The sequence below is a fragment of the Chrysemys picta genome, chromosome 3 (genome assembly GCF_011386835.1).
Source record: "Chrysemys picta bellii isolate R12L10 chromosome 3, ASM1138683v2, whole genome shotgun sequence".
NCBI classification, from domain to species: domain Eukaryota; kingdom Metazoa; phylum Chordata; order Testudines; family Emydidae; genus Chrysemys; species Chrysemys picta.
In genome coordinates, this window is record NC_088793.1 from 182,214,634 (window position 1) to 182,239,038 (window position 24,405).

General features: G+C 41.8%; 1 protein-coding gene across 2 annotated transcripts in view; it reads left to right on the top strand.

Annotated features, from left to right (window-relative positions):
• Positions 1-24,405, top strand: part of FSHR (follicle stimulating hormone receptor) — a 174,944-nt gene that overhangs the window by 58,671 nt on the left and 91,868 nt on the right. For both annotated transcript variants that reach the window (XM_065590726.1, XM_065590725.1), the window contains exon 2: positions 22,498-22,569. Coding sequence is in view for 1 of the 2 variants with exons in the window: in XM_065590725.1 (XP_065446797.1) it covers positions 22,498-22,569 (72 nt within the window). In the remaining variant the exon portion in view is untranslated. The remainder of the gene's footprint in view (positions 1-22,497; positions 22,570-24,405) is intronic.

Below are 24,405 nucleotides of genomic sequence, written 5' to 3' on the forward strand. Positions count from 1 at the left end.
CCACAGCCTATTGCTGGTGGGAGCCCTGCCAATCCCCCCGGCCACTCCGGGAATCCCTGGATTTCCGCCCTACCCATGGTAGGATCCACTTTTCCTGGGGTCACCCAGCAGCCGGTCAATCGTCCTCCGGGGGGACCAGTCCCCGAAGGCCGAGCCACACGTAGCTAACTAACACAAAACAAACAAAACCCAACACAGACAAGTTACAGAACGGAGACACACAAAACCAACAGGCATCAGGCAAATGAGTCTAGCCTCAAAAGGTTCGGATCGCAGCGTGCCCTTACCTGAACCCAGAGCCTATGGGCAGCTCCCCACCGAAGCCCAAATAGAGACAAGGGTCTCTTACCTGGCGCCTGGGATTGGTGTGGAAGCGGTTCACGGTCCTCCGGTCCGGTGGGATGTCAAGTGATCCTGGACAAGCCCCCAAATTGTCGTGGAAAACGTCACCCACGCATTGATTTTTTTAGTTCAGACTCAAGCCTGAGGCCAGTTTATTGCAATACATACCAACGTGTTGGGGTAGCAGTTCGAAAATTACCACACCTAGCACAGCACGCAGGCCGCCTTTATTCCGTCAAACCGCAAGCATAGTACAAATAATATGTCATTTATGCGAAAATAAGAGTAGGGGTCTGTCCCTTTTTCCTGGTAGCTCCCTCATTATTTACGAGAATTGGGTGCCTATTGGGCGGGGGGGGGGGGGGTTCTTGGTGGTTTCCAACATGGGTGGTACTTGGCACCAGTTGGAGTGTTGTTCTCGTCAGGGTACATACTATTTTTTCCGGGGTTCTATGATTAAGGGCATAGGGGTTTATTACGGGACGCCCAAATATGATATATGATTGGCAGGCTGGTTGGCAGATAGCTGGAACTATAGGGGAAGTTGACCTTTACTAGAAGCAATTTCTTCATATAGGCGGTTATTGTGTTTTATAAACAAGCGGTTATCATGTTCTTACAGACAGGTAGTTATCATGTATTTCATAAACAAGCAGTTATTCTGTTGCTAAGGCCTATTGCATTGCTTCCTTCCCCTCCTTCCTCTGGTCATAGCCCATGATTGTATTTGGCAGGGAATTGTACAGCTTAGTTTTCTTCAGGTTCTGGCCTGTACTGTCCTATGTAAAGGTTGTCTGTATATTCAGCTTCTGTCAGAGGGCCTGAATTTGGGCCTTCGGTGTTACTTTGGCTGTCATAAAGAAAGCTACCTAGTTCTTTTTCCCCACAATTTCCCTCCTCTGAAGCCATGTAGGCATCACCAAGATTCGTTTTTGCTGGACACAGCCGAGGATCGTGAACTGGTCAGCTTGGGAGTGCCAAGATTGGTTCCAGCCTGTTTAAGGAAGCTAATGCTAGGGGTACTGACACTAAGTGGGCCTACAACCTTCGCCCCATCCCCCATTGCATACCGTACCTCCCTGAAACCAGCTTCATTTTTCTTGGGCTCGGTGATGGGGAAGAGCAGGGTCTGAGAAAGGGGCGGGGTCTTTAGACAGAAACAAAGGACATTAGTTTAGTGCAAAGCATAGTAGTGTGGTAGCACTGACTATAAATTGGTTACATGCATTTTTTTTTATGGATTTGATAGGATTTGGTATGCGGGAGCCCACATCCTTTTAACCAGCCTGTATGCTTGGAAGGAGCACTGCGAACGTTTGCACTTTCACCCAGAAAATTTTTAAGTATGTCTTCATGGCAACAGATTAGATGGTACTTTTGAGGGGTCTATAAGGGCAGTAGGCCACACCTGATGTTCAAGATTGCGCCGAACGGCCGTGAGCTGGTCGTTCAGAAAATCCCAAACTTTTGAACATGTCAGATCCCACTGCAATGCCTTTTTAGACTTGTTGATACTTAATACAATTTTTGCTAGAAGTTTCTGGGCCACTGCACCAAGGGCAGAGATAATATGTAATTTGAAAACTGGATAAGGACAGCGTGAACTTAATGGTCCCTAATGTGGCATTAATTACAGTTTATCAGTGTTTCAACTAACACATTTTTCCCCTGTGAAGAATTATACCACATTTGTTGGCTAAACACCTTTACAAAGGGCAGAGAGGCACTAATATTAATGGTATAAGTAGGGGTATATTGCAATATGATACAGGCTAAATCGGAGGCTACTGATTGGCTAAGATTTAGAAAAATATTACTTTTCCCCTCCCCACCCCAAGTTCGTTAAGGAGGAGAGGCTGAGGAATATTAAAAGTTTTATCTTCAGGTAGTTTTGGCTAGCTTCCGCAAGCTATTCTTCGAGATTTCGTAGTCTTAGTTCACTTAGCTGTCCGGCAATGAGGCTGCAAGGGAGGGGTTACTAGCACAATCACCTTACTTGGTTGGAGGCTTTATTATGTCCTCAGGTGGAGAAGTTGTTTTCTTAGCATGATCCAAAGGCTCAGTGGGTTGGTCAGCGGACAAAGGAGAGGTTACCAGCTTTTTACCTTGTCCTTCACTTTTGCCATCCAGAAGGAGCAACAACGATAGACCGATCAGTCAAAGAGCCATTTCAATGAGAAACATGGGCGGGTAGTCAATTCTCAGTACTTTCCAGCGGTGTTGATAATTAACAGAACTTAATAAGAGTCCCGTAGCATGGGGCCAGGGCAGTTCTCTGCTGATGGACCTCTATGTAGACCTAGTCTCCTGGTTTCAGTGAGTGGCAGGACTGATGTATATAAAAAAACCTAACACATTTTGTTAGTGCCTGACTATTGTGTAATTTATTAAATGACTGTTTATCTGAGCCAGGGCCAGCAGGGCACTGCCGGCAGTCGCATTGGGCGATTCTGTTAGAAATTTATGAGAGCTGAGTTCGGTCTTTTGATTTAGAGTGGTCTTTAAAAAGCATTTGGCACTTTGATAAAGCTGCACACAACTTGTTACAATTTGTTTAGGTATGCCAAATTGTGGCACAAAATTCCTAAACCAACTCCACACAGCTTCGGCAAACCAAGAAACACCTTTGCCCAAACTGCTGCAGCAACCCGTCCAAGAACCCTTACCATTTCCCTGGCTTTGTCTGCCCTGCTGCAGCCACAACTTTGGTTTTATTTAAAACAATTTAAATTTTGTAAAGCATTGTTACTTTAAAGATTAAATGCTAAATACCAAAATCAAACAACACTAGTTTACCTTGTTTGGCAAAAGTTTTTATTTTATTTTTGGTTTTACCACCCCAAAGCAACACCAATTTATTTTAAACTTATAAAACAAAGATTGAACACACCAGGAGTGTGTTTTTGCAAATTTGAATAACTTGTTTATAGTTAAATGATTTCACTTAAATAATCCTTTTGCCTGGATTCCTTACAGACACTCCCAAAGGAATGGCTGCAAAGAAACCAAGATTTTTTTTTCTTTTATAATACCTTCTTTTAACATTTACGTAGTGTTACTGCTTAATTTTTTTCCAGTAACTACAGAGTTAACTCTTTTTTACTTTTTCTTTTTAACTTCCTTAAATTGCGGTTGCCTGCTTGTCTGGGCCCGATCCTTTTTTCTTTCTGGTTCACTTTTTTTTCTCCCATGGGCACAGGCATTGTTTTACTACCAATTCAGCAAGGAGGGTGGGCTTTTTGGCCACATAAGGTTGGTTTCTGAACACATTTTAGCAATTTTGTTTTTCAGCACCCCGTTTACTCGTTCCACTGCCCCAGCACTTTGGGGGTGGTGAGTCCAGTGGAAGTGCTGAGTGATTCTTAGTGCCTTGCAGACTTGCTGCATGATTTGGCCTGTGAAATGAGTACTCCGGTCGCTGTTGATAGAAAGGGGCAGTCCAAACCGGGGAATGAATTCATGTAGCAGTTTCTTTGCCACCGTCCGGGAGCTAGCTTTGGCACAGGGGTAAGCCTCAACCCACCCTGAGAATGCTGACAAAGTCAATTTGTATATTTACAAAAGGACCCCATGGGGAAGGATGGGCTGCAGGCTTGGTTTTCACAGTCTTTCCCACATTATGAGCGAGGCACACCGGGCAGGTGCCGCAATACTGTTGTGCCACTGCTGCAAAATGTGGGGCATACCAATGCCGTTCGATTGATTGTATCATTCCCCTGCTCCCTACATGGGTTAGCCCGTCGGCCAGGTGGGCCAAATAAGGGAGCAAGCCTCCAGGCGCTACCGGGCCACCATCCGGAGTGTGCCATACGTTGTCAGGAGATTGTTCACAACCCATTGCTCTCCAGTAGTTCTTTTCCCCTTCCTCTGCCGACTCCTGCATGTCCGCCAAGTCTCGTATGAGGGTTGGGGGCATGTCAGGAGAAGATGATTCGACAGGGGTCAGGCCCAGGTTGGAGTTAGCTAGGGCTATAAAACAAATAGCAGAAAATTCAGCCGGAGACCTGGAAAGGCTGATGCGTCAGCCAGAGCATTTCCTCGTGTGACCTCATCACAAGGAATTTGATGGGCAGCGCATTTTATAATGGCTATCTCAGAAGGGAGTAAAAGCGCATTAAGAAGTGCATTAACATAAGGCCCATTTCGGATGGGAGTCCCCGCAGAAGTGAGGAACCCACGGTACTTCCAGAGTTGCCCATAATCGTGCACTACCCCGAAGGCATAGCGGGAATTGGTGTAGATGTTAACGGACCGTTTTTCCACTAGGGCGCAGGCACAAGTAAGGGCGATCAATTCAGCCACTTGAGCCGAGTTCACCCCTGGAAGAGAGTGAGCTTCCACTAAGTCGTGGGGTGAGCATATAGCATAACCTGCTACAAGGATACCCTTGGGGTTTCTTAAACAGGACCCGTCGACAAAATATATTAGTTCAGGGTTAGGTAAAGGGGTCTCTCCCAAATCTATCTGGGGAGAGCATAGTTCAGTGGTTACCGCTTGGCAGTCATGCGGCTCCCCATCCCTGTTGGGAGCAGAGAAGTCGAGCTGAGAACAGGGCAATGGACTAGGGTTACGTTGGGGGCATTTAGAAGCAACATTTCATATTTAGTCAGGCGCGAATTGGACATGTGTTGGGTCACTCCTCTTAGTAGGAGTGCGGTTACAGCATGGGGTACTGACACAAAGAGAGGGGAACCCAGAACGAGTGCGGCCGAGGTGTCCACCAAAATTGCCGCTGCAGCTACTGCTCTAAGACACGAGGGCAGTCCTGCCACCACCGGGTCTAGAGGGGTGCTATAATAAGCGACAGGCCGTTGTTGATTCCATTCCTTCAAGATTCCCTCCATTCCTAATATCCAACCTAAACCTCCCCCACTGCAACTTGAGACCATTACTCCTTGTTCTGCCATGTGGTACCATTGAGAACAGTCTAGATGCATCCTCTTTGGAACCCCCTTTCAGGTAGTTGAAAGCAGTTATCAAATCCCCGCCCCCTCGTTCTTCTTTTCTGCAGACTAAATAGTCCCAGTTCCCTCAGCCTCTCTTTATAAGTCATGTGCTCCAGCTCCCTAATCATTTTTGTTGCCCTCTGCTGGACTCTTTCCAATTTTTCCACATCCTTCTTGTAGAGTGGGGCCCAAAACTAGACACAGTACTCCAGATGAGGCCTCACCAATGCTGAATAGAGGGGAATGATCACATCCCTTGATCTGGTGGCAGTGCCCCTACTTATACAGCCCAAAATGCTGTTAGCCTTCTTGGCAATAAGGGCACACTGTTGACTCATATCCAGCTTCTCGTCCACTGTGACCCCTAGGTCCTTTTCTGCAGAATTGCTGCCTAGCCACTCTGTCCCTAGTCTGTAGCAGTGCATGGGATTCTTCCGTCCTAAGTGCAGGGCTCTGCACTTGTCCTTGTTGAACCTCATCAGATTTCTTTTGGCCCAATCCTCTAATTTGTCTAGGTCCCTCTGTATCCTATCCCTACCCTCCACCATATCTACCAGTCCTCCCAGTTTAGTGTCATCTGCAAGTAAGGTACTGTTCAACATGGCAGAACTGGATGCTTTTGGGGCCAGATCAACAAAGGATTGTGATGCCTAAATATGCAGTTATATGCCTAGTGGGATTTACAAAAGCACTTAATCAGGTTAGGTGCCTAATTCCCACTTAAATAATTTTAGAGTAGATTTTCAGCATTTGTGTGGACTTTATTGTGAAAATCTCAGGATTGTTAGGGCTTGCATAAAATATTTCTCAACTGCTCTAGGTAGACAATGTTTAGGATGCCTGGATCACTTTCTAATGCTTTAGTGGCAAAAGATGATTGAATGGATCTAAATTCTTCAGGCCAGATTCTTACCTGGCATAAGTCACCATGGCTCTGATTTCTGTGGAGTTACCCCAATTTACACCAGCTGAGGAATTGGCCTTCTCAGTTAGTGTTTTACTTCTATTACTTTCTTTTTGACAATTAAAGACACAGGAAAGTTTTAACCAAAATATGCCAGAAAGGGAGAGATCTGTTTCTTGGTCAGAAAATATAGCCATTTTCTAAAGTTGCCCAGTTTACTCAATACAAATGGTAGAAATTTGATTCTTTTGAAAACAAGTTTTCCCCAAACTACAGAAAATGCACATATTTTCTCCTGCAAAATTGAGACATTTTGGAAGGTAATAATGTATAATGACAGTGATGCAAAACCATTTTCAGATTAATTTCTCCTGTTCTCTAAGATAAAAAGGAAAAGACACCAGATTCTTGGCAGGAAATTCCTTTTCCTGAATTTTTAACTGTTAATTTCCTTAAAGTATTTTTTATTGATTGCTTGGCCAAGATTGACACTGGATAGTTACATCAATTGCTTCAGGGGGAAAAAATTGATTGTGAAATCTTCAAACATGATATCTACCACAATCTCTCTACCATCAAGAGGATAGCTATACAGTCCATGAAATCCAACCACCAGATAGAGATCAAACCTGCAGACAAAGGGGCCGCTGTCTTAGTACTTAATCGTGATGACTTCATCAAAGGCCTGGTCCCCACTAAGCCCCCACTTCAGACTAAGGTACGCAAATTCAGCTACGTTAATAACGTAGCTGAATTCGAAGTACCTTAGTCGAATTTACCGCGGGTCCAGACGCGACAGGAAGGCTCCCCCGTCGATGCCGCATACTCCTCTCGGCGAGCTGGAGTACCGGCGTCGACGGCGAGCACTTCCGGGATCGATCCGGGATCGATTTATCGCATCTTAACCAGACGCGATAAATCGATCCCAGAACATCGATTGCCTGCCGCCGGACCCTCTGGTAAGTAAAGACGTACCCATAGAGTCCAACAGACATCTCTCTCAGACCACCTACTATAAAGAACTCAAAGAAGACCTCACACCACAGTGCAACAGGAATATAAGTATAACATCAAATACTTCTCCAAAAAACTCATCCCCCACAAACCCACCCATGGACCTTCTACATGCTTCCCAAGATACGATGGGGCTGCATGAGTTCCCTTGTTTTGTGTATCCGGCCAAAGCATTCTTATTGAAGGAATAGAAACCATCTTTAAATCACTCACTACTACAGTTGTCAAGCAACTAAAAAAATTAATTGTGATTAATAATGCAATTTAAAAAATTAAGCACGATTAGTCACACTGTTAAACATTAATAAAATACCATTTATTTAAATATTTTGGATGTTTTCTACATTTTCAAATATATTGATTTCAATTACAACACAGAATATAAAGTGTACAGTGCTCACTTTATATTTATTTTTGATTACACTACTCTACAGCCAAAATACTTCTGAAATAAATGTAGTCAAACTTTACTAATTCTGGGTCACTGAGAACAAAAATGATGCTTAAAATTGTTGATTGGCTCTAGTTTTCAAGATATGCTGTTGGGTCAGTATATACGACCTTTGACTTGGGAATGGTGGAGGATAAGTGAGTTATAAAGGGAAGGGATCTCAATTTAAACCAGAAATGACTAAAATACATCTTTGACTGGATCTATGAATAAATCTATGCCTGGGTTTGGACAGTACTTGCTTTTTAGGCAAAACAATGAATGATGCAATCTGAAGCTGGTATTGCGTCATACATGATATGAATTGCATCATGTTATTCCTAGAAGTCATGGATGATGCAATCATAACGAAGCTTACATCACTCTGCTGAACAAATTGCCCTATATCAGCTCTAGAAATCATACAGTGTCCTGCTCTCTTATTTGTCAGTGTTTGATTTTGCAAAGGGACACATTTCTGTTTAGCCAAAGTGAGCAGAGATGCCTCGTACTTGTGTGAACAGGGGAGATAACTTCTGCTATGTTTGTGGTGAAGTGACTTTTGCATCACAAAAGCGCAGTATAACCACTATGGTTAAGAAAGCCTATCACCTTTATTTTGGCTGCAAAATTGGAGATCAGGACAAGAGGCGGGCCCCACACATATGCTGCAACACTTGTGCAACAAATCTTTGCTAGTGGTTGAACAGGAAAAGGAAATCTATGCCTTTTACAGTGCCAATGATTTGGAGAGAGCCAACAGATCATACCAGCAATTGTTACTTCTGCATGGTGCCTCCATTTGGGAAAGGTGTGTCAAAGAAGAAAAAGTGGACTGTGCATTATCCAAACATTCCATCAGCTATACGCCCAGTACCCCACGGAGAAGGACTGCCGGTTCCTGATGCACCAGAATCCTTCTCACTTGAGTCAGATGAGGAAGAGGATGAAACTTCTGGTCCTAAATCATCACTGTCACAGGACCCACATTTTCTCCCATCCTCCTCCTCTGAACCACACCTCATAACACAAGGTGAACTGAATGAGCTTGTCAGGGATTTGGAACTACCCAAGAGTAAGGCAGAGCTGTTGGGCTCCAGACTACAGCAGTGGAATCTCCTGGCAGGTGATGTTAGGGTTTCCATGTTCCGTGACCGTCAAAAGGATCTTGTCCCATTCTTCTTCATGGGAGGTGATCTTGTAGCCTGCAACAACATCAATGGTGTGATGGCAGCCCTCAACATCGTTCACGATCCAGATGAGTGGAGACTGTTCATTGATTCATCGAAGACGAGTCTTAAAGCTGTTTTACTGCAAAATGGCAATGTTTTGCCATCAATTCCAGTTGGTCATACAGTCCATATGAAGGAAACCTATGACAACATGAAACAACTTTTGAGGTGCATAAACTATGACCAACATCTTTGGCAGCTTTGTGGCGATTTGAAGGTTGTTGTTCTCTTGCTTGGTCTGCAGACTGGATACACAAAGTACTGCTGTTTTCTCTAAGAATGGGATGGTTGTGCAAGAGATTCCCACTACATCAAGAAAGATTGGCCACTCCGACAGTCATTGGAGCCTGGGAGGAAAAGTGTTTAGCATCCACCACTTGTTGAATCAAGGAAGATTTTTGTTACCACCCTTACACATCAAGCTGGGTCTGATGAAGAACTTTGTCAAGGCCATTGACAAAACACAAGCAGCTTTCAAGTACCTCCGTGGAAAATTTCCAAGGTTAAGTGAAGCTAAGATAAAGGAAGGTGTTTTTGTTGGTCCTCAGATTCATGAACTTCTTCGAGATAATGCATTTGACCATGCACTGCGTGGCAAGGAAAAGACGGCATGGAAAGCCTTCCAGTTAGTGCCAATAAATTTTCTCAGAAACAACAAGGCAGACAACTACAGGTTGTTGGTGGAAAACCTCCTGAAGGCATACAAAAGCCTTGGTTGCAACATGTCACTAAAGATACATTTTTTGCACTCTCATCTAGATTTTTTTCCACCGAACTGCGGAGCAGTGAGCGACGAGCACGGCGAGTGATTTCACCAGGACATTGCAACAATGGAGAAACGCTATCAGGGCAAATGGAGCCCATCAATGCTTGCAGACTATTGCTGGACAATGACAAGAGATGCTCCATTTAATGAATACAAGAGACAAGCCAAGAAGCGCCGAGTAGACACTGAACTAAACTATGTACATAATAGTTTTTTGCCTTTTGTTTCATAATAAATTTTATTTCTATAACCCTTTTGCTGATTTTTAAAGTGTTACATAAACAGGACAGGTGAAATATTATCATGTAAAGCAACCATGAACACATGAAAAGACCTAGGTTTACAATTTATGATTAAAACTCTACTATCTACACAATATAAATAGACATAAAGTGTAAAAACATAAATATCTTAGAAACAGTAGCCAATCAGTTGTTTTAATAGTCATATTTTAATTCAGCACATCAAAATACATAATAAATAGCACATTTTATCTCTGAAGCAGACGACTTCTCAAAAATTGTAGACCAGCGTTACAAGTACTTGAACTGTGTGTAATAAAAAAAAAAGTAATTTTCAATTCACCTAATACAAGTACTGTAGTGCAATCTCTTTATCATGAAAGTCAAACTTACAAGTGTAGAATTATGTACAAAAAACTGCATTCAAAAATAAAACAATGTAAAATTTTAGAGCCTACAAGTCCACTCGGTACTACTTCTTGTTCAGCCCAATCACTCACACAAACAAGTTTGTTTACATTTGCAGGAGATAATGCTGCCTGCTTCTTGTTTACAATGTCACCTGAAAGTGAGAACAGGCGCATCACAAGATATTTACGAGCCAGATGCGGTCAAGAGTCATATGTCCCTTCATGCATCAACCACCATTCCAAGGGTTCATTGTCATTATCTGAGTCAGATGCCGCCGCCAGCAGAAGGTTGTTTTTCTTTTTTGGTGGTTTGGGTTCTGTAGTTTCCACATCAGACTGTTGCTCTTTTAAGACTTCTGAAAGCGTGCTCCACACCTCGTCCTCTCAGATTTTGGAAGGCACTTCAGATTCTTAAATCTTGGGTAGGGTGCTGTAGTTATCTTTAGAAATCTCACATTGGTACCTTTTTGTGTTTTTTGTCAGATCTGCAGTGAAAGTGTTCTTAAAGTGAACAACATATGTTGGTTTCAGAGTAGCAGCCGTGTTAGTCTGTATCCGCAAAAAGAAGAACAGGAGGACTTGTGGCACCTTAGAGACTAACAAATTTATTAGAGCATAAGCTTTCGTGGACTATAGCCCACTTCTTCGGATGCATATGCATCCGAAGAAGTGGGCTATAGTCCACGAAAGCTTATGCTCTAATAAATTTGTTAGTCTCTAAGGTGCCACAAGTCCTCCTGTTCTTCTTTTAACATATGTTGGGTCATCATCCAAGACTGCTATAAACATGAAATATATGGCAGAATGTGGGTAAAACACAGAGCAGGAGTGTCATGAATATATGGGGAAGGGTAGCAACCTTTATGTATCCCTCCTTGGCAGCTGTACTGGATTACCTTACCTGTAAGGGGTTAAGCAGTTCAAATAACCTAGTTGGCACCTGACCAGAAGGACCGATGAGGAAAGAAGATACTTTCAAATGGTGGGGGGGAGGATTTGTTTGTTGTTCTGTGATTGTTCCCTCTATGGACAGAGGGAGAAGCCAAGCAGGTACAACATTTACTTAAAATATATCTGGAATAATCCATCTAAAACTACAAAAATTGTAAGTAGGGCAAGGAAATGTGTTAAGTTATCTTTTGTTTTGGATTGTGAATTTTCCTATGCTACAGAGGTAATTTTATTCGTGTTTTGTAACTGTGAAGCAGAGCCCAGAGGGAAATCCTCTGTTTTTTAAACCTTTTTATTACCCTGTAAAGTTACCTTCTATCCTGATTTTGTAGGTGTGATTCTTTTATTTTTTTCTTTATAAATAAATTTCTTCTTTTAAGAACCTGATTGATTTCAGTGTCCTGAAGACAAAGGGTCTGGTCTGTGCTCATATTTCTAAAGCAATTGGTTGGTATATAATTCTCAAGCCTCCACAGGAAAGGGGGTGAAGGGAGTTGGGATATTTTGTGGGGATAGGGATTCCAAATGACCCTTCCATGAATTTTTGTGTAAATCACCTGGTGGTGGCAGCAATACCGTCCAAGGACAAAGAAAAGGAATTTGTGCCTTGGGGAAGTTTTAACCTAAGCTGGTAGAATATAAGCTTGGGGGGTCTTTCATGTGGGTCCCCACATCTGTACCCCAGAGTTCAGAGTGTGGGGAACCCTGACAAGGAGACATAGAATTCTCCCCCAAGGAGTTGAGTCACAAATTTATTTAACGCATTATTTTTTTAACGAACGTCATCAGCATGGAAGCATGTCCTACAGAATGGTGGCCAAAACATGAAGGGGCGTACGAATGTTTAGCATATCTGGCATGTAAATACCTTGCAATACCAGGTACAAAAGTGCCATGCAAATGCCTGTTCACTTTCTGGTGATATTGTAAATAAGAAGAGGCCAACATTATCTCCTATAAATGTAAACAAACTTGTTTGTCTTAGTGATTTGGCTGAACAAGAAGTAGGACTGAATGGTCTTGTAGGCTCTGAAGTTTTACATTTGTTTTGAGTGCAGTTCAAACAAAAAAACAAAAACAAAAAAAGCCAGCTTGCTTGGACAGAGGAGATAAATTACAGCTCCTAGAAGGGAGTGACCCAAGCCCCATTTTCAAAGAGGTGTGGTGTTGTAATTTAAACTAGGGGGTTGGCAAGGGCCTGTGCTATGAAGGGAGAGTAGTTATTGCCATGCTCTGCCTGGGCCAGGTCTGCATGCATTACAGCCCCCTGCAGCTGCATAGGGATGTCCGAGCTGCCCCCCACCCTGGAAGGGAGGCACTGCCCGGGATTGTAGCCTTCCTACCCAGAGCAGGAAATGAGGTATGGTGGGTGTGGAGCAGGGGGTGGGGCAGGAGGTCTCTGGGGAGAAGTGGAGGTGTCTGGGGGAGCTGGGTTGGGGAGAGCTGCACTGGCAGTTGTGGGGAGCCAGCATGGAGTCACGGACCCTCCACTTTGCAGATCGCAAATTGGATGCGGATACATATTTTTGTATCCACACAGGGCTCTACTAATGGAGTCCCAGCAACCAACCCAGAGCTCCTTCTCACTCCCTCCAGCTTCTGCCAGAACTGCTCTGTCCAAGGTCCTGCCAGACAGGCACACTGTCTACACTCCTCTAGCTCCTGCAAGGAACTGCTCTGACTCTGGCCTTGCAGCTGTTCTTATACTAGCCTGCTGGGCTCCGATTGGGTGTGTCCCACACACCCATTCTGGGCAGCTTAGAGGACCCTTTCCACAGCCCTTTTCTGGGGCACGGTGTGGCAGGGCCATGAGGCCTCCATCAGGGGGCCTCAGAGGGTCTGGTACACCCTGTCACAAACCCCAACACGTATTATTTTTAAAAAACTCATCATTTTAAAGCCAGTCTCAGAGACTCTTAGGACCTAATTAATGATATTTGGATGCTTGGGAGGCTAGCAACTCTGGGGTTGCAAACAACCAGCAAGTGCTTTGTAGACCACAGTTTGGGAAACTGTCTACTGACCTACACATAAAAATAAATGGCATTTGTTAGCAAAAGAAAACTAAAACATTTTGAAAAATGGCCAACTGGGAGCCTGATACTAGCAAGTACTACCCTCTCTTCTGCAAAGTGCTAAGTGCCATCAGCACCCACTGAAACCAGTTTACATTTACCAGATTGTTTCCAGAAAGCTAATTTCTGATGACAAACATTAGCAGTACATCAGAAACAACCATTCTGAGCTATTTCCATCTTGGAAAATTATATCAAGAACTTGGAGCCTTTCAGAATTAGAAATTACAGGGCAATAGCATGCCATTAGTTTTTAGTAGATCTCCTAATTGCAACCAGTGCTTCAGGATGTGCAAGATTGTGGACACACCGGGCACATGCTACTCTCTCTGCAAGAGAAGGATGTTGGTTCTTCTGTGTTCAGGGCTTCCTGAAGCCCTTCCTTGGGTTGAGCAATTTGGCCCTGGAGGACTGAGGCATGAGATGGGTACAATAAAATAAGCTTTCTCGGAAAAACTGGGAATACAGGATGCACTGAGGTGGAGTGGCCTTCTACTGAGCAAGAGGGGGAGAGACCACGCTCTGAACACAAGTGGGTAGAGCCAGACCATCCTCACCCCTCCCACCGGAAGTCAAGAGGCGGGACAGGAAGTATAAAGGGCGGGCTCTGGAGCTCAGTTGGACTGCAGCTGCTGAAAGAGAGATGCTTCCTGCCTGCGCCTGAGCTGGAAGACTGCAGTCAGCGTGTTGTGGCTGGATTCTCCAGTGGCAAAATACTCTGCCACTGTAAGGGTCCTGGTTTGGGATCTGGAGGAGTCGGGTGGGTCTGGGTTCCCTTGTCACTACACCCCTGGGATGGCAGCCTCCCCTCTCTAGGCTAAGAGGCCTGTGTTTGTCAGCCATCTGCTGGAGCTAGGATGCCAGACCTCTGTGCTGCTCTGCCCTGACTGTAGGCCAGAGCCATAAACTGTTTGCTGCCCTGCCCTGATGGAAGGCCTGGTGCCCAGAGACTCACTTGAGGCTTTGCCTGGCCTGTAGGCTTGAGCCATTGTTGGTGCAGTGCTCTGCTAATTCCCTGACTGTGGGCAATGCCTAGTGAGGTGGAGACTTCTGTTGGGTTTGTATGGTTTGTTTAAAGGGAAACTTAGAACATGTGCCGAACGATTTTTTTAATATTAATAGGCATTGCCAAAAACAACGAACACTCTCCAATAAAGACCTCTAAACCGATCACATGACTTTCCAATCCAAAATCATAGCCCTGGCTTCTTGGACCTAAAAACCTACTTCACCATGTGAGCAGCAGGACTTGTCACACTACATTTGTTAATAAGGTCTTTTTCTTACGGAAAATACTGATCCTTTCCCATACTGTTAAGGAAAATATCCTTATGGGAATGTATTTGTGCTTATAGGCCTTTCTAGAAAAATTATGTTCATTGCCCCCACCTTAATCTCACTGATGTCAATAGGACTGGTTCTGATCTCACTCCATTTAATGTAGTAGAATTATTCATGACTTTCACAAGTTTGTGAGATCAGAATTGGGCCCAAAGGAATTTTCCATTGACTCCAAAGGAAATAAGATCATAAGCTTAGAGCCAGATCAATGAAGCTACATTGAATTACATCACCTGTGGCTCTTGTCCATCACGACTATTTTCCTAATGTTGTTACATAAAAAGTAAAGTGTTCCATTGGTCAATCAAGAAAAAAAATAACAATTTGGAACAGTGTTGTGTTTGTTTGTTTGGGTTTTTTTGGGTTTTTTTTTATACTAGCAAGAGCAAGAAATAGTGTATACAAAAGGGTTTATGGCTTTTGTTGTAAAGCAGAGACTCATTTGTTGTTGTTTGTGCTGGAGCACAAAGTAGGGGGGAAAAATTGCAGAGGAAATTAAATTTCTCAGTAAATCTTTCCTTCTGAGAAAATACACATTGCTGCAGAGGATTAGAAGGTGATAACATCAGTCTATTACCTCTGAGATTGAAGTAAAATGTTCTTCAAATCCTACCATATTTATTTCTTTTGAACAGAATTTGGCCACTGAGTCTTGCCTTTTTTTTTTTTTAATTGTGGCACTTTACTTTAAATTATAAAGTTTAGGGTACATACTTTATGTAGTTCATTTTAATGTCATGAATTTGCATTTTACATGAGCCAAAGAAGATAATTCTACAACACATATGCTTTCTGATTAACTGTGTGTGACTTTTAAATAGGTCAGCGAAATAAGTTTTAAAGAGTATTTTGAAAGACCTAAATTCATCTTTGCTTTATGATGGAGAGATTAATCTTTTCTTGCTAATATAACTTATGATAATCAGCAAAAGTCCTTTGTTTTACAAGGTTATTGGCAGCTGTTGGAAATACTTGCTATAGGATTTGGTAGTCTGATTTCAGTTTAGCTACTTTGTGAAGTAAGGATAAGAATCTAGCTCATGGTTAGGTAAAGGCCTTTGCCTAAAATATCCTTCCAAGTGCCAGCCAAGAAGATATATTAGGACGAAGTCTTCCAAACTAGGTGTCTGTTAGACATGCAAACTATATTTGCATTCAGGTATAAACAGTTAACAGTGCACACAAAACATATATTTGCATGTGTAAATGCCTATTGGTGCATAAGATACATGTTTTGCATACACAAATACTTGTCTATCCACCTGTGCATGGTTTGCATATCCAACTTTGGTACTTAAAAAAAAAAAATGGCCCTGAAATGCCATTTTTGTTCCATTCTGATTTATCTGCTTTTCTAAACTTATAATCTAGGTCCCAGGTATTTGTGTGATTACTTCTTGCCTTCTATTCCTTCTTGAGAGTTGTTATATGCTGGGATGGGTCTGCTTTCCATCATTAGTTCAGTTTGGACCAGGTGGAGGTCAGGACATTCACTTTTCTTCTCTGTGCCTCTGCTTCCCCTTCTGTCAGGAACTGTGGACTTGAGTTCTCTCACTTGAGTCTGGGGTTAGTCAGCTCAGCTCTCAGGCCAGTTAATGAGCCCAGCTGGACTGTGGCAGAATTGCCTGATGGACTGCCCCCCCCCCCCCCCCACTGGCTGCAAGGAGCCAACAGGTCTGCATTTAAGCTCAGCAGCTACTCAACATTTATGCCTTGGCTGTGATCTCTCCTATGCTTGTTCCTGTTCTGTTCCAGTCCTGTGCCCTTGCCTGGCTTCTGACTCTGGCTCTGACTCCCAGTTCCTGTTCTCAGCTCTAACCATTAGGCTGGGCTCTGGCTCTAACCATTAGGCAAGACTGCCCCTTCCCCAGTCCCCGACACCATCTATCTCTTCTCTGTCATGCCTGAGGATCTTCAGCTGTAAAACTCTTTCTCCAGGAGAAAGTTCAATAGAATCCTTTGATTGCTGCCTTCAGAGCATGAGGCATGCCCCATGTATTTAGGTGAGCTTATTCATGATCATTTTACTGCTGCCTCCTTTTAATTCCCAACTTCTGTGTCAGGTATCTTTTTCATTGGCTAGGTGGTTTGCCTGTAGATTTGGCATTTTGCTTATACCAGATCCTCTGGTTCCAGTTAGCTGTGTGCTTGAGCTGTTTGTTCTTTCGTTGTGACATGAAGTTGTATATTGATTATTGTACAGCATTTAGATTCTTATCAATAGTGCCTCAGAGATGTTTTAAATAATGACATCTTGAACTATGTGTTATATCCTGATAAATTAACAAGTGAAGGTTCTTTTCCACTCTGCACTGATCAGGCCTTAAATGGAATACTGTTAAATCCATTTTTCCTAAAAGACAGACCTTCAGTTCATAGGAAAGTAACTAAAATGATAAAAGGTTTGGGGAAAACCTTTTAGAGACCTGAGCATATTCAGTGTGAAGAAACTAAGTATGAGGAGAGACCTAATTGTACATGAAGACATAAAAGGATGTTACAAATAGAGCAGAAATCAATTATCCTCATTAGTCACAAGAACAGGTTTAGGCTGGAGTAGGAAAAATATATGTTAAATATTAGAACATTAACAATAAAAACATTTATGCAATGAAACAAGCTTCCGCAGCAGACTGCAGTGTCCCCATCAGTGGAGATATTTAAGACTTGATTGAGAAACATACTGTTTGTTAGGGATGGTTTAAGAATAATATGCCAGATTCAGATATGTTACATACTGTAAATCCAGAATTACTGGAGTCAGGACTCTGGAGAACCATTTCTGGCTAACTAACTGATTTGCTGTGTGATCTTGGGCAAATCATTTCACTTTTCTGTGCTTTATTTCCCCTCCCACCTTTGCCTGTCTTGTCTATGTAGATTGTAAGATCTTTAGGGCAGAGATATTTGCTATGTGTTTGTACAGTGCCAAGCACAATGGGACTCTGATCTCAGGTGAGGCCAGTAGGTATTTCCATAATACAAATAATAATAAAAGCTTTAACGTCACTAGAGTTTTTGCAAATGTACACTATGGTAAATTAAATCAGAATCTGGTTCACTGATAAAATCTTACCACAGTAACCCCAGAAGAGGACCTGATGATCTATTAAAGGTGTCTTCCAATGTGCAAGACCGATAGTTTGCATATGGAGATTAGACACCATGATTTACCTAAAAAAAAAAAAAAAAAAAACCAAGAAGTACGTGGACACTTGGCTACTTGTCACTGATTGTACTGAAAGAAGAAGCTGGATTAGGAAACAGCACTCCAATAAATTGTCCCCATGACTGAAGTTTTATTTTATTTTTTTATTTTGTTCCATTTCTTTTCTGATGCAAAAATCCTTTGAAGTCATTGGGAGTCTTTCCATTCACTTCAATGGGCTTGAGCTAAGGCTATTAGTGTGTAGACTATTCATATAAACTTTTAAATTGCAAATTAGACACTTCACTAAACAAATATATAATCAAGTTTGCACACAACTATTGTAAAATGCAATTAATTAAAATCAACTAAGTATTGAAAAAAAAAAAACAGCTACTAAAAATACATGCAAAAAACCAAAACACCCACAAGCCAGGGCTGTTGTACAGTGATTAGAGATGTGCTTCTTTCTATTGTATGTAAACCTTTCAAATCTTTTAGCTTGACTCTTGTGACTTATTCTTTGTTTTGGCATAAAAATGCTTAAGCACAAATACTTATTAGTCAGATATGACCCTACTAAAATTATTCTAAAAACAAAACTAAAGAAGTGGTCGTTGGTTATATTTTATGTAGATGCCTCAAACAGGGAATTGCTACTTTATTATTTGAATTATTTAAATACAGGCTAATTCTTAAAATCTAATTCTTGAGATATATAAACTATACATCACTTCACTGGTTGTAATAGATACATATCCATTATATAGTTGATAATTTCAACAAGTAGCCTCTTTAGATTAAATTTGATTTGTAGGGTATATCTACACTGCAAGAAAACACCTCTGTCTGGCCCATGTCAGCTGGCTCAGGCTGCAGGGCTATAAATTGCAGTGTAGATACCTGGGCTTGGGCTAGAGACCAGGCTCTGGGACCCTCCCCCATCACATGGTCCCAGAGCCTGGGCTGCAGCCCAAGCATCTACGCTGCAATTTTATAGTTCTGTAGCAGGAGCCCAAGTCAGCTGACATGGGCCAGCCGTGGGTGTTTTATTGCAGTGTAGACATACCTTCATTGTTGTTTGCAACAATAAGACTAACTTTATTACAGCCCAGTTAGTCACAGTTTTTTGAGAACAATTAGTCCTATTTTTTTCTAAGTGGTGTGCAAGATTTAGCTATTAAACACCAATTAAATTTTAACTGCTCCAATACATTAAAAAAATAGTCTGATTCTGGCATCCTTACTCACACTGAGTAGCACTTTACTTGACAAAATGACTTATTCAAATCAAAGTAGCAAAGTAAGGTCCTGATTCTGCAAACACTTATATACACACAAGTAGCTTTACTCATATGAGTAGTGTCACTGAGTTCTATGGGTCTACTCACATGAATGTAGTTACTCGTGTGTAATTGTATGCACCACGGGTAACTAAAGGGTAGCAGAATCCAGCTCTTAAATAGAGGTATATACACATCTTGTTGTTCTGCATCCATATCAAGATGATTTGATTTTGAGTATTTCTGTACACTGGCAAAAATATATATGGCTGTTCATAGTGAGCATGCCTTCTAGGGCTCCCTAGCCAAGGATTTATTGCTACAAAAGGGTGTTTGGAACAGGTTTCGAAGTAGATCAAAGGTAAGCAGTTCCCTAATTGGTTCAGCTTTGTAACACTAGGCCTACTGGGTATTTTGAAGGCTTCCATTTTATTTAGCTGAACTATGAAAGTCCAGACATAGCTTTGAATGAACTATCTTCACTGTGTTTTGGGGTAAGCTTTACAAATTGCCTAATTCAGGTTAGGCCTTTTCTGGAAACTCTTTAATCCATCAACATTTGCATAATGATTTCAGTGCTGCAATTCTTATGTGACAGTGTGTATGGAAGCTATTTCAGAACAGTTTCAAATAATAATAATAATAGAATGATGAAGTCCAAAAGAGACTTAATCAATCATCTTTCACTAAATGAAAATATGAGAGGGCCAATTCATTCCTGGTATACCCCCCATGGAAGTTAATGGAGTAAAACCGGACATGAATTTCACCCAAGGTATTTAAATATTGAACTACTTAAATTCAGAGATCTAAATGAGGAACCATATTCCACCAAAGATATGCAGCTAAATAGCAAAAATTCATTATACTGGAATTCCAGCAAGATAATACCATTACCCGAGATTTTGATTAAAACATGATCATCATATGGAAATTCTAGACTAATTACATAGCATAATGAGGACAGTAGATTCTATGAATACTTGATGTGAACAACGGGATAGAAAGTCTCTCTAGCCTTGAAGTGCAGATTGTTAAAAGATAGATATAAACTGCAATGGTGTACAGTAGGTAATATCAATCTAAGTTCCTGTTTCCAGCCCTGTACAGATGTTAAAATAAGGAAACATCAATGGAAATGAAAAGATAAGTTTTAAAACAACCATTATGAAACAGTTCTTCACCCTGAGATGATAAAAGCAAGGAATTAATATTAGACGAGGTTATTGAGGCAAAACCTCTGTGGTAATTCAAGAAACAATTAGATGTCATTCCTGGAGGAAAATAGACTGAGTGAGAGAATTGCATAGTTGACATACCTGTGTGTAGCTTTTTGATTTAAAAAGGTCCCTTTTTTTCCCTTTTATGGCCAGTGCCTGTCTTTGTACCTGAAAGGATTTGAGTGTGACTTCAGTTGCCAACAGCAGTTGTAGAAATAAGGATAAATTCCTTTACAAACACAAAAACAACAAGGAGTCCTTGTGGCACCTTAGAGACTAACAAATTTATTTGGGCATAAGCTTTCATGGGCTAAAACCTACTTCATCAGATGCATGGAGTGAAAAATACAGTAAGCAGTATAAATATTACAGCACACAAAAAGATGGGAGTTGCCTTCCAAGTGGGGGGTCAGTGCTAACAAGGCCAATGCAATCAAGGTGGATGTCACCCATTTCCAACAGTTGACAAAAAGGTGTGAGTATCAACAGAGGGGAAAATTACTTTTTGTAGTGACCCAGCCACTCCCCAGTCTTTATTTAGGCCTAATTTGATGGTGCCCAGTTTGCAAATTAATTCCAGTTCTGCAGTTTCTCATTGAAGTCTGTTTTTGAAGTTTTTTTGTTGAAGAATTGCCACTTTTAAGTCTGTTATTGAGTGTCATGGGAGATTGAAGTGCTCTCCTACTGGTTTTGGAATGTTACAGTTCTTGATGTCTGATTTGTGTCCATTTATTCTTTTGCATAGAGACTGTCTGTCTGGTTTGGCCAGACAGGGGCATTGCTGGTATATGATGGCATATATCACATTGGTAGATGTGCAGGTGAATGAGCCCTTGATGGTGTGGCTGATGTGGTTAGGTCCTATGATGGTGTCCTTTGAATAGATATGGGTCAGGTCCCAGGAACCAATCCCTGCAACAAATCCCGTTGCTAACTCTGTCAGCATCTGGCTCCTCGTTTTTGCTGATACAGACTAACAGGGCTACCATTCTGAAACCTTTATCAACACACTGTATGATGTGTGGCTCATTCCCTCTATATCACAGCTTCTTGTCCTGGCTTCTAACACATAATGGCCTATAGGGTAGTATTATGTAACCTGATAAACAGGTAATTTTAGCATAAATAATTCTTTATTTTTTCACTTCAACAAATAAATAAATTTGTGGGGAAAAGCCATTAATTAGGATAATGTTATTTATCTAAGGACCGATAGATACCCCTCCTTTTTGTTTGTCAAGCACTACAGCAAATTTCTGTACTTTTTCTGTGTTTACTGTGCTAAAAGAGATGAACCTTCATTAGTAGAAGGGGCCTAAAGCAGTTCACTGACAACATTTATGTTCTTCCTAAATTCCCCCCCCCCCACCCGCCCACGAGGTCTGTTAAAAAATGTATTAAAACATTCTCTGGGTCAATGTGGGAAAGAGTCTTCCATGAACCATGCAGTACTTTCTAAAGTTCTCATTAGTTCCACAACCATTCTGTGGAATACTGTGCGTAATTATCAGCACAAACTGTCAAACACAGTATTCCCTATAGAGTCCTAAAGTTACATCCACAGCAGATATTACCTGACATGCTATTGTCTGTGCACTTCTATTATTTAGGGTCAGATTGTGGCCTGACTTGTGTGGCTATGCAAGGTACAGGGAGTATAAGGCAACCCGTTAGTGCTTTGTGTCAGTGACCCATCCCACCACTCACAGTGCAGAAGATGAATAAGGCCCCACAGAACCATTTCATCCACCACCACATGCAGCTGGGTGGGAAAGGGCAGGAGGGGATGGGGAATGTCTCCATCCCCTGCCTCACAATGCATTGGCCAGCATAGCTGTCCCAGGTATGGACCCAGAACTGTTTACTCCCTGCCAAAGCAGTGGAGACCAAAGGGAAATTGTGACTCATTGAGTGACATTTGACCTCCTGGGATGCTTCAGTGGCAGCACAACAGCATGTTGCCCCCTTGCTCAGGGCTAACTGTTAATGCGTAAGGCCTACATGGGGAGTTATCCATATTGATTATGACAATGACAGCTCAACACCTTAAACTGTAAATTCTTCAGGGCAAAAAATCTTCTCTGCCTCTGTGTGCCATCCAGAGAACAGTGTATCCGCAATCTTGACTGGGGCCACTGGGCAGTATTGTGATATACATAATAAATAATCAGCATGAATTTTCTTTATTTTCAGGAGATTTGTCCTCACCAAGGTGAGAGTCATTGCAAAAGGAGCTTTCTCAGGACTTGGTGACCTAGAGAAAATGTACGTATTGCATTCACTAGGAACCAAACTGTGTTATTTTAAACAGTGATTTGGGGTTGCAGATCCTTTTACTGCCCTGTTCTGCAAACAAGCCACTTTCTCTCTGCACTGCAGGAATATGTTTTTCATCTAGTTACAGATCTGTGAAAAATTGAAACAATAAAGATAAACCAGCATTCCAAAACAACATTGTCACAAATACATCTGCAAGAAATAGCGTCTGGGCAAGGGTTGAGATCAGCACACAATGTCAGCATAATTAATGAGTAAAATGTCATGGCAAAAATCCATGGGAATCTGAACAATCTGAGAATTCTGTGCTTCATTACAGTATGTCAACTCTCACTCAGCACCACTGTTCAGAACTATGGGTCAGCCAATTTCTGTTTCCAATAATTGGACTAGTTTGCTGTATGTTTTATGGAGAGCAAGGGGAGTTACTGATTTGTGCTGAGATTTTACAAAGCCACCCACAGGATAGAGACATCCACTTCCTATTAATTGTAGTGCTCAGATACCGTGATGAATAAGTACATATAATTACAGAGCTGCTATTAATTGGTATGATTAATTATGAGTGTAATTAATCTGGTAAACGGGTGTGTAATGCACGCAATTCTGTACTATTTTTGTGGCACAGCCTCATTCCTAGTGCACCTCCACCACTGGAGGAAAAAGAACAAGTAGTCTGTCCAGTGTTCTTTTGCTGTAGAAAGTCATAGACTCAGCTTATGAGACCAGAAGGGACTATTGTGATCATCTACTCTGTTTCCCTACTTGGCTCCTGGCTTCTCACCATCCTCCTTGTCCCAGCTCCCGGAATGTTGCCTCCACCATGCTGTTCATTCTTACATGCAACCCTTTGACTTTCTCTTGAGACTAAATCCCTCTGCCCAATAGTATCATTTTGTTTGTCCAGTTCACTAAGCATCACAGAACCTATCATGGCAGACTCCCTGATTCATCAAGGGACTTTGCTTAACTCTAAGCATGTTGGTGGTATCATCCCAATTTAGCAAAACACTTAAAGAATATGCTTAAGTCTCATTGGAAGAGGGGGAAAAAACCTATTTGAGTGGCAGTTGTGAGTTTTCTGTTACACACTGTAATGTGACTTCAGACCCTTAGCAAAATAACATGTTTGATTTGGATTAAATGTGTTTTCCCCTCTTATTTCCAATTGAACTCCCAAATGAAGTCAATATAAAAGCTTCCAATTCGCCTCATGCAATTAGACTGGGCTCTTCATGAAAATAATGTTTGTTTGTTTTTTATTGTAAAGGAGGATGAAATAATAAATTGACTTTTTGACTAAGAATCAGTTACACATTTCTCTATAACAACCCACCAGTGCAGCCTCAGGTATGAAGTAGTAGAGGGTGATAGTGTAGCCCAGACTTCATGGCCCATTCAATGTTCGTCTTTCTTTTCACACTGCCAGTGTTGATACCAATTAATGCCAGAAGTGCTTTTGTGGAAGTGGACTGCATACAGACCATCAGCACACTTCAACGGAAGTCACTGAACAGTGGTCACAAATTAACAGCTTTCAATCATGAACAAAAAGGGCTGAATTTTGAACTGATACAATATGTCCCATCTGCACCATAACGTGTAACTACCACCATGTTGGGGTACCTGATTATAACTCAGTAGTTCTTAACACATTTAAAATACTGTTTGGTCTTTTAGCTTAGTTGAGATCCTCATCAGTGCTCATGTTCACGGTTCAGGAACATAGTTAAAACTAGGGCTGTCAATTTAATCGCAGTAACTCACACAATTAACTCAAAATTAATTGTGGTTAAAAAAATTACTCATGATTAATCGCGGTTT